Source organism: Cnephaeus nilssonii (genome assembly GCF_951640355.1).
Source record: "Cnephaeus nilssonii genome assembly, chromosome: 11".
Taxonomy (NCBI): domain Eukaryota; kingdom Metazoa; phylum Chordata; class Mammalia; order Chiroptera; family Vespertilionidae; genus Cnephaeus; species Cnephaeus nilssonii.
In genome coordinates, this window is record NC_137082.1 from 36,312,186 (window position 1) to 36,322,748 (window position 10,563).

The 10,563-nt window shown below is 51.2% G+C and overlaps 2 protein-coding genes across 2 annotated transcripts; both read right to left on the reverse strand.

Moving 5' to 3' along the window:
- Window positions 1-860: 860 nt before the first annotated feature.
- On the reverse strand, window positions 861-2,972 carry MMP24OS (MMP24 opposite strand). The gene is made up of 2 exons (XM_079784333.1): window positions 2,603-2,972; window positions 861-2,529 (listed from the first exon to the last, which is right to left on the reverse strand). The coding sequence occupies exon 2, from the start codon at window positions 2,524-2,526 to the stop codon at window positions 2,365-2,367; it is 162 nt and encodes a 53-aa protein (XP_079640459.1). The 5' UTR covers window positions 2,527-2,529; window positions 2,603-2,972; the 3' UTR covers window positions 861-2,364.
- A 242-nt stretch (window positions 2,973-3,214) lies between these two features.
- On the reverse strand, window positions 3,215-10,529 carry EIF6 (eukaryotic translation initiation factor 6). Its single transcript, XM_079784332.1, has 7 exons — window positions 10,390-10,529; window positions 10,052-10,163; window positions 9,843-9,928; window positions 7,550-7,725; window positions 6,848-7,024; window positions 6,480-6,661; window positions 3,215-3,451 (listed from the first exon to the last, which is right to left on the reverse strand). The coding sequence occupies exons 2-7, from the start codon at window positions 10,156-10,158 to the stop codon at window positions 3,442-3,444; spliced, it is 738 nt and encodes a 245-aa protein (XP_079640458.1). The 5' UTR covers window positions 10,159-10,163; window positions 10,390-10,529; the 3' UTR covers window positions 3,215-3,441.
- Window positions 10,530-10,563: the final 34 nt, after the last annotated feature.

Genomic DNA, 10,563 nt, shown 5'->3' on the forward strand with positions numbered 1-10,563 from the left:
TTGAGGCTTTAGGTGAATTAGAGGTGACTGTCTTGGTGATGAGGCCAGGTGACAGGCCATGCCCCAGGTGATAAGGACCAAGGTGCTGCTAAGGCCACTCTAACACCCAGACACCCAGGAGCCAGGCCCTCCTCATGAGGCTAAAGCACTGGGGCAGACGCTGACCCTATTTCTGGAGGCTGATCTGAGTTTGTGACCATCCTCCACTCTCCTTACTTTCTCCCCATTCCCAGTCTCTAGCAGCACTCCGGCCTGTAGCCTGCGGCCTGGGGGCTCAGCCTGACTAGTTATGTGAGGCAGAAATGGCTCCAGGCCAACATCCTCATGGCCTTGGGTAAGGGAGTCAGGGCAGCCTTCTCAAGTGCTCAGAGCCCATAACCCCCCAACTACCCTGAGGCCCACTTGATTCCTCAGACTGGAACCAGTGTTCATATCATGAGCTTGGCCCTTGCTAACCCAGCTCACTAGGCCATCTTCCTGCATTGCTCTTTGGGAAAGAGCACCACCAATGGGTAGTGGCCCCAAGCCTAGGGGCCCACCCTACACTGTCTCTGGCAGGAATTCCTAGGGCTCAGCTCGCCTCACTCCAACCCCGTGGAGGCAGCTCTGCTTATCACTGAGAAGCCCTGGGCAAGACCAATGGGTTCAGTGATGCCCGCTGGCTCTCTGCCAAATCCAGGAGGTGGTATCAGTCTTCAGGATGCTGCCACCCTGGCCCTCTGAGCCTGCAAGGACCTTGCCCCCACCCTGTGACCTCTGATCTTTGGGTCAGCTTAACCTGTAGGAGACAGGGACTTCTGCTGCCCTGGGCGCTGTCTAAAGCAAAATCTCTTGTCCCAGAGGCACCTATTTGGCTCCACTGTGTTCCCTGTCATTATCCTTCTGGGTTTTTTTTTGTGTTTTTTGTTTTTTGTTTTTTTCATTTTGGCCAAGGGCGGGCTCCCTGGGGCGGGTGGGGAACAACTGCGGAGATATTAGTGATTCATAGGTTTGTACACTGTTTTATACTTTGCAAAGCACTTTATTAGCTCACACCTGTCCACTCACATGAAACTAGTGTAGGCCCCGGGAGGCCAAGGGTAATTTTCATCACGCCCTCAAATGAAGCACAGAGAGCTTGTTACATGCCCAGGCCATCCAGTGAGCTGGCTGGGCCTTGGTCTCCACCTGTGGACCCCTCTAAGGTCCAAGATGAGATCAGAAGTGTCTCTTTTATCCATCTTTTCCTGGCCTCCCTTCTCCCCGTCCTGGTCCCTCTCCACTCCTCAGGTTGGTGCTCTCACTTCTTGAACGCTCTAGGCCCCACAGGCTCCCGTTGGCTCCTAGTACCACCCAGGTCAGCTGAGAAAGAGCAGGAGATGGAGGCAGGCAGCCCAGGCTGCAGATGCGAGGGATGCAAGGCTAGACCCAGAGAGGGCTCAGCCTGGAGGCTTCCAAACTCGGATTATCCTGCCTGTGACCATCTGTTTGTCCATCACCCCAGGACAGAGCAGACAGAGGGGCAAAGCACTGGAGGCCCCAGAGCCCAGCTTCCCCTCAGCCTGGGGAACATCACAGCATTTCAGTGTCAGTCACATTTTAAACTGATCAGCCTTTGTATAATGTTTTTTAAATCATTTCTAAATAAAACAAAAATACAGAGTCTGTCATTTCCCTTGGATGTGGGAAAGAGGAACAGGTTCTGAGAGTGGCCTAAGAAGAAGCTTCTGGGAGAAGGGAAACAGGGTACTTTGGGGTGTCCAGGAACTGCCCCATTCATCTCATCTGCAAGCCCAGCAATCACACATCCCCTCTCTCCAAGAGGCCCAGTGTAACTAGCGTCCCAGAAATGGGGCCTGATAATGCCTCCCTGGGATCCAGGCTGGAGGAGCAACCTCCCCTAGGAGGAGTTCAGGAAGTCGCTGCAGCAAGGTCTTCTCTGAAGTCAAGGCACATCGTGCAATGACCACGAACAAAAGCAGGAGCCGAGTTCTCAGCAATAAGGAACAAGTGAGGTGAGGTGAGGTGAGTAGCTTTAGGGTCTTACCAAGAACCCTAGCCTGGTTTTGACTGAGCCAGGACCCAGATGGCTGGAGCTGTAGGGTGCGGGTGAGCAGGAAAGCTGAGGTGGTTTGGGTGTAGGGTGGGGAGCGAACGATTTCGAGGTGTCCCGAGGCCCTGCTGTGGAGGCAGCTCTGCCGGGACTTCCTTCCAGGCCCCTCGACCTCCTCAGTCCTCGTCTCTGGGGCGCCGGTGGGGCTGGGGCGTGGGGCGTGGGGGCGGGAGGGAATAGGCTGAGAGACATCGGGCGGTGGGGACAGACCACAGGGCCGGGCCAGGCGAGGCGAACAGAACCGGCGGTGAGCGGGGACTCGGAGGGCGGAGTCAGTACCAGGAGGTGCAGGCGATGAGGAAGCGCACGTCGTCTAGGGGCCCCCAGGGGCTGGGCTCGGGCCCAGGCCGCTCAGGACCCTCGGGCGCCGCGGGCTGGGGTTGGGGCTGCGCCGGCCCCGCGGCGCCCTCGCCGCCGCTCAGCTGAGCGCCCATGGCCTGCAGGAGTATAAGTCCGTCAGGTGTTTGGCCAGCCCTACGGCCCCCGTCCCTGCCCCGCTCAGGCCCTCACCTCGCGCGGCGGGAGCAGCGGCTCCGGAGAATCCCAGCGCCGGCCTCCACGTTCCGCTCGCCTGCGGAGCTGCGCCGGGAGGAGCTGTCGCCGTGACGTCACCACCCTCCGGCCTCCAGAGCGGAGTTTCTGGCCCCGGGGGCGGGGCCCAAGCTCGACCCCACCCACCAGCACCCGGCCAATCCCGTCTCAACCTGCGGTGACACGCCCCGCGTAGCCAGGAGACCAATAGAAGGCCCACCAAGCTACTAAGGAACCCGCTGAGGTCGAGGCTGTCCAGGGCACCAGGCAGCCAGGCCAGCAACCTCTACGTTAGGTCCAAGAGGGCAAGACTGCCCTATAATCAGGTGCCCCCGAGGCCTTACACAGAGCTCTGTCCCAGGGTCCTTACACCAGCCCAGGGGCGGGAGAGTTAACTTCCATGAAGTATAAGGCTGAAGTTGAGTGGAAAATGTGAGAACTACAGTGTGGGATGAGAGAATGTGTGTATATGTACCCGCACGTGCATCTTCCCCCATCTTTCCCCGGGGAGTAATGGTGGGGGAAGCGGCCAAACAACACATTCAGAATGATCAGAAGCAGCTGCCTTTAATTGGCTGGCACAGGACAGCAGAGCTCTCAGCTAGGAGCCATAAGGCCTGACAGCTAGTACATGGTAGATTTTTGCAGTAACTAGAGTCAGGAGATGGGCACTGGTGAAGAAGGGTTGGGCATCCAGCCACTTGATACCAATGAGCTCTCTGCCACCTCCCTGCCAGCATCCGGGACACAGTGGGTGGGACGTTGAGAGGGAGCCAAAGTTCAGAGCCAGGAGCCAACAAAACGGCACGGAAGGTGATTCAGGTAAGGCTAGAGAGAGAGGAAGGAGCATTGTCAGTAGGTGCTTCACAGAGCACACCTCACCCTCATTCTCAAGGTGCTTGCCTCCAACCTTACCCCAGACCCCTTGTTCCGGCTTAGCCCTGAAGAACCATATTCAAAGCCCCTTCCAGGTTCCATTGATCCCATGAGTTAAAATCCAGTGTAGAACTCTCAATGCTTAAAAAGTAAAAGTAACTCCTTCCCTATTCAGATGGGTCAACTCAATAATTTATTCAGCCCAGCCGGCCTGGCTCAGTGGTTGAGCGTGACTTAGGAACCAAGAGGTCATGGGTTCAATTCCCGGTCAGGGCACATGCCCGGGTTGTGGGCTAGATCCCCAGTGTGGGTGTGTGGCAGCTGATCAGTGATTCTCTCTCATCACTGATGTTTCCCTTTCTGAAATAAATGAAAATATGCTTAAAAAATAAAAATAAAAAATAATTGATTCAAACTGTTGGTGGTCTTAGGTTGGATCCTCAAGGGTCAAGTCCAACAGACATGAAAGAAAGGAACAAGGGGGCTCAGACAGGGGAAGGGATGTGCCTAAGCCACAAATCCCCAGTGTCAGGGCTCAGGCCAGAACTTTCTTCCTGCAAGTGATAATCATGTGCATGACTATAAAAATGAAGTACATATTTCTATTGGCCTGACACCTTTATTTTAAGGTCTCACAGGCACCTCAAATTCAATGAGTTCAAAGGAGAATAATGAGTTTTGTCTCTTCTTTCCAATACCCATTTCTTTATCTTATCAAACTGCAATGCTGACCAGTGTTGCTGACTACATGACTTTAATGACAATTTCTGAAGTTTCATCATTAAATGCAACATTTGCTATAGTTTTTCAGTAGGTACCAATAATCAGGTTACAGCAATTTCTGTTCTTAGGTTACCAAGAGTTTTTTTGTTCTTTAGTTAAATGATTAATGGTGTAAGTACTGACTTTTTCTTATGAGAGAGTTTATGTTTCAAAAGGGCAGGGAGGGTTTATTTTATTTATCATCACATCACTATTGTCTGGCACATAACAGGTGCTTTAAAAAAGTTGTTTAACAAATGACAAAATCAGACCCTTTCCACTGCTCTCTAGGGCTGACAGCACAGTCTGTCAGTGTGGTCTCCAAATTGCCCCATCACAATCACACAGGGAAGCTTATTAAAATAACCACACATGATTGGGCCCCACTCCAGACTGAGGGAATCACTAACTGAAGGATGATGCCAGGAATTTATGTCAACAAGCATCCAACATAGACCAAAGGTCAAAATCATAGGTCTACAGTCAAAACTTTTTGACATGGGGAAGGGAGTTTGGGGGCCTAGGTGAAAAAGGTAAAGGGATTAAAAAGTACAAATTGGCAGTTAAAAAATAGTCATGGGGATGTAAAGTACAGTATAGAGAATATAGTTAACTAGAGGCCCAGTGCACAAAATTCGTGCAGGGGGCGGGGGGGGGGTCCCCCCTGAGCCCAGCCTGCACCCTCTCCAATCCGGGACCGCTCAGGGGATGTCCAACTGCTGGGGATCAGGCCTAAACTGGCAGTCGGACATCCCTCTCACAATTCGGGACCGCTGGCTCCTAACTGCTCACCTGCCTGCCTGCCTGGTCGCCCCTCACTGCTCCCCCTTCCGCCAGTCTGGTTGCCCCCAACTGCCCCCCTGCCAGCCAGGTTGCCCCACGCAGCCTGTTATTCAGTCATTTGGTCATCCCTCACTAACCCCTCTGCCAGCCTTGTCGCCCCACGCAGCCTGTGTTGGGTCGTCCGTCCGGTTGTTTCAGTCGTGACAGCCCCTGGCTTTTTTTTATATATTAGGATAATATTATAATAACTATGTACCAGTCCTACAGGGGGATCACTTCCTTAAGTTATATAAATGTCTAACCACTATGTTGTATACCTAAAACTAATATAATATTGAGTGTCAACTATAATTGGGAGGGAAAAAAAGACTTGACATGGGCATTTAGAGTCCCCAACAATCTGGGAATAATAGTTTTCCCCTTCACACCCCTCCATCTGTGTGTCTGTTTAATGTGCTTCCCCACTCTATCTATGCATATTCAATTACCTACTCATTTCTTAAAGCCCAGACTAAATGAACTGTCTTTTCTGGATCCCAAAAAGTGTTTCACCAGAGCTTGCCAAGCCACTTAAGGCACCTTTTATTTCTTCTTTGAAGATAGCTAAGAGTATGTGTGGCCACAACAACTTTTCTCGCCTGCTACACTGTGAGCCCCTCAGAGGCAGAAGTAGCACTGAGTTGCCTATCCCACATGAAGCTTTGTCTTTAGGGCTCAATGAACATCAGGCGAATGAATAAATGAAGAAGGGAGAATGAAGGGAAATATTGCCTGTTGCCAGTGCTATTGCTGGGCACTTGCTCCACTTTGCAGTTCCGATTCTGCATGGATATTAGGGGCTGTGCCAGTTGGTGTAGTATACCCTAGGAAGGATCCTCAATGGGGAATAAGAGAGAAGGAGCCCGAATATCCAGCACCTGCTGCTCTTCCAAAGAAAGAAGAGATTCTAGAGATTCACACCCCTGAATCTCCAGGGTTGAGGCCCAAGAACCCACTTTAAAAAACAAACACACACAAAAACCCAGGTGATTGTGCTTGTGATGCAATCCCCACCCCCAAATCCATTAGGCACCCGAGGTCTCCTCAGTTCCTGCAGGCAGCCTCCCCTCCTTCCCTCAGTAAACAGCTCTTTTCTGTATCAGTCCGCTGGCTGGGGTACGATACACAGGCAGATACAAACTACATGTGGCAAGTGATAAAATAAGACAGAGCAGAGGGAAGCTTTGCCCAGAGAAGAGATACACTGACCAAGTCTTCAAAGACAGGGATGAGCAGATACTCAGGCAATGCTTGCAGCTGTACCCTATGACAGCCTGGCATTGTGCAAGTGTGCCCTCACACACAAAAAGAACCTACAGGTATGAAGACAGTGTGGCTCCCATTATAGGTGATCTCCTTCCCCTACCCTCAAAAGGCAGAAGAGAGATCCAGATACCTGTCAATGAGTGAATCCCGCATGCTGGTAGCAATGGTGCTAGGCTGGGCTTCGTTCAGCTTAAAGACACTCTCCACCACTGAAAGCTCTGTGCTGGTTGTGTCCAGGCCACAGAAGGCACACCAGTCGTTCACCACCATCCCAGCAGCGATGACCTCGCTGCCCCGGTTCACAGTGCCCGCCTGTCAAGTGATAGCTCAATATGGATCATAACATCAACGATCAGTTTCTCCCATCCCTGATGAGAACTCCCCCCAAGCCCTGCTCCCTGACCTGCAGCCCAATCCCAACCTGTGACGGGTAATAAGCCCAATAACGCAGGACAAAGGGATCTGCTTCAGCAGGAGACAGAGAACAAGAATGCTTACCACAAGGGGGACCTGAAGGAGAGAGGACAGTTCATCCTGGTCTTCAATTGAAGTCTTGGGATGTACCAGCCCTCCCTGATTGCTGAAGACACAGTAGCTTCCTACTAACACCTGGTCAGCCACTGTCTGTCTGAAGACTTCCACCTTGAGCACATCAGCCAGGATTTCTTCTGTCTCCTGTCAGTCAAAGGTACTGTGCTCAGCACCCAGGGCTTGCAAGTCAAAGAATCCAGGGCCCTCCATGCCAAGAACCACACAGGGCTTGACGCCCTAAACCTCTCATTCCTCTCCTAAATAGCTGCATATGAAAGCTTGATCCAGAAAAAGGAGGGGATACAGCTTGGAGCAGAGTTGAGGTCAGCTATGGAGCCCCTAATATCCATGCAAGCCCTGAACAGCCAGGGGCTGGTCTCCACACCACCCTTTAATGCACACTCAAGGTTCAAGCGTCAATCATCTCTCCTGGCCCTGGCTGGTTCCTGATTCTGAAGGATTAATACCCTCTCCAGCTTCTTTCTCATACTGACCACACCATGGAAGGTCTCTGTTATCACTATTCCAATGAGTAACTGAAATGTGAGACAACAGGTATAAAAAGAAACCATAAGAGATACCCCTAATTCCTGCCTGATAGGTAAGAAAAGTGACTAACCATTTACTAGGATAGTAATGTGACTCTTGGGCCAAGTTAGGCTGCCTTACCCTGTCCAGATCTGGGTGGACCAAGGCCACATAGTCATTGCAGGTGGTGACATTGCCCAGGGCTGAGAGCCGCTCCTCTACCCGCCGGATCTGCACTGAGTCTGGGAGGCAATTTCTAATATGTTGTAGCTCCTGATCGGTAGTGTTGTTGGGCACCAGGAGACCGTGTCTGTTCCCTGGAAAGATCCAAATTGGGGGGTGGAACAAGGAAGGACCATGAATACAGATACCTGCTGAGTCCTGGAAGCTGAGGATACAACTCAGCCCAATTAATTAGCTTTCCCAGGAAAGCTTTAGGCCAGTGGTCGGCAAACCGCGGCTCGCGAGCCACAGGCGGCTCTTTGGCCCCTTGAGTGTGGCTCTTCCACAAAATATCACGGCCTGGGCGAGTCTATTTTGAAGAAGTGGCGTTAGAAAAAGTTTAAGTTTAAAAAATTTGGCTCTCAAAAGAAATTTCAATCGTTGTACTGTTGATATTTGGCTCTGTTGACTAATGAGTTTGCCGACCACTGCTTTAGGCCAACTCCAGCCCTCTAAACAATTGATCCATGTAACACTAAGGGAGACCAGGAGTCCTACTGGGCAGGCCCGAGATAGCCTAGGAGTCTGTCCCAACACACACTACCTACTTTGACAAAACCAATCAGGGGGACCTGGACTAGCAGGAAGTGCTCTTGGCATTAGTTTATATTTTGCAACTTAAAAGATAACACCACACACCTACTAGAATGGCTAAAATTTTCAAAAGAACATCAATACCAAGTGTTGCTCCATAAATTTGAGCAACCAATAGGAGTGTAAATTGTTTAACCACTTCAGATAATTATCTGGCATCATAGACTACACTGAATATTCACATACCCTGTGACCCAGCCATTTTCTCCTAGGTATTATATAATCAATACATGTATTCACTAAAAGATATTGCAGCACTATGTATAACAGACCAAACTGAAAACTACCCAAATGCCCACTGTCAGTAGACTGGATAAATACATTGTGATATACTTACATAAAACATACTACACAGAAATGAGAATGAACAAACTATAATTATGTTGTGACAACAATGACTAAACCTCTGCCTCCCTCTACAAGGGCACAATTCTGTGAACTTTTTAACTCTCAGTTATTAACATTATAATATAAAATAAAACAGCAATGGTCAGGCTAAATTCTCCCTAGTTACATCAGAACTTCAAGTTCTGGCCCTAACTGGTTTGGCTCAGGGGATAGAGCATCGGCCTGCGGACTCAAGGGTCCCAGGTTCGATTCCGGTCAAGGGCATGTACCTCGGTTGCGGGCGCATCCCCAGTAGGGGGTGTGCAGGAGGCAGCTGATCGATGTTTCTCTCTCATTGATGTTTCTAACTCTCTATCCCTCTCCCTTCCTCTCTGTAAAAAATCAATAAAATTTATTTTAAAAAATAATTTTTAAAAAAAATATATATATATATATTAAATGAAAAAAAAAATAACTTCAAGTTCTGAAGTCATGGTTAGGAATAAGAGTGTTTTGCCTTAATAAGAAAATACTGCCCTGGCCAGTGTAGCTTAGTTGGCTAGTGTCATGTTGTAAAATCAAAAGGTTGTGGGATTGATTCCTAATTAGGGCACATGCCCAGGTTGCAGGTTCAATCCCCAGTCAGAGTGGATGTAGGAGGCAACCAATTGATGTTTCTCTCTCTCTCTCTCTCTCAAAAAAGGAAAATACTCAAAGGCTAGCATCATCAGGATTATGATTTTAAAAAATTAAAGGAACAAACTCCTATATGAGCAGAACTAGAAATAAGGGGTGGCAGTAAACGGAGATTCAGCTCAGAGAGAGTCAATGGTGCTGAGAGGTAGGATAGGGACGCCACTCAGAGACATGGGAATTTAAGACTTAAATAACTGAACAGGTTGATCCAGAATCTTAGCTTGAAGAAAAAGCAATTGGCCCAGAGTCAGTAACAGGCAAGAAAGGGCATTCTAACCTTGCCTCACTCTAGGTGTGGTACCTGGTGAGTCACTTGGATTCTGTAAGTCTCAGCTTTCCCATCAGTCAAATTAAGCCAGTAATTCCTACCTCCCAGGGTCTTCGTGAAGGAGGTATGCAAACATGTGTAAGAGTGAAAATACTTCATGTTATTTGTTGTTACTATAATCCAGAAGCCTTCTCCAGGGGTTGACCCTGACCTCAGAGTCTATGATGGAGGAATGCCTGGGAATCCCTGGGTCTCCCGGGGGTCCCTTCCAGGGGCAGAATTCAAGGTGCCGGTAGGCTCCCTCCCTCGGCGTCTTCCCTGGCTTACCCACACACATCCGCCCGATGATGCGGCAGCCGGCAATGGAGGCGTGCACCACAGGGATGGTCTCGGCGAGCTCGCCCTCGAACACACTGCAGGAACACGGACTCGGGGGTCACGGGCCTGAGCCCTCGCTCTGCCGGCGCTCCCGCCAACCAGCACCCTTCCCGCCGCCCACCCGCCCGCCCGCACACGCCAGCAGGCTCCCGTCGCACCTGTAGAAGTTCTCCGATCCTCCGATGGCCACCAGGCAGTAGGTGTTGGTGAGTTTGGCAAAGCAGCCGACCTCACAGTTGTTCTCGAACGACGCTCGAACCGCCATGAGGCCTGGGGGCAGTGCGCCGGGAGTTCAGGGCCGGCGGGTCCTCTCCGGCCCGACTCCTGGTCCCCCGGTGTGGCCCCTCAGGACCCACCGCGACCCCACCCCTCGGGTCCCACCGCGGCCCCACCCTGTCGGCCCCTCAGGCACCCGGTCCCGCCCACCGGCCCCGCCGAGTCCTCCGGCCCCCCACCCCCCACCCCCCACCCCATGACCCGGGGAGCCCGAGCTGACCCTCCACACGGACTCAGCAGGTAACCAGACACTCGACACGCTTCCCAGAGGCCTTCTTTGCCCCAAGTAGGTTTCCGTTTCCGCCTCCGCCTAGGAGACTTCCGGGAGAGCCGGGCGCACCCCGCCGCGCTCCCGGCCACTCTAGCTCCACCCTCTGGATGCACTTTATGGTGT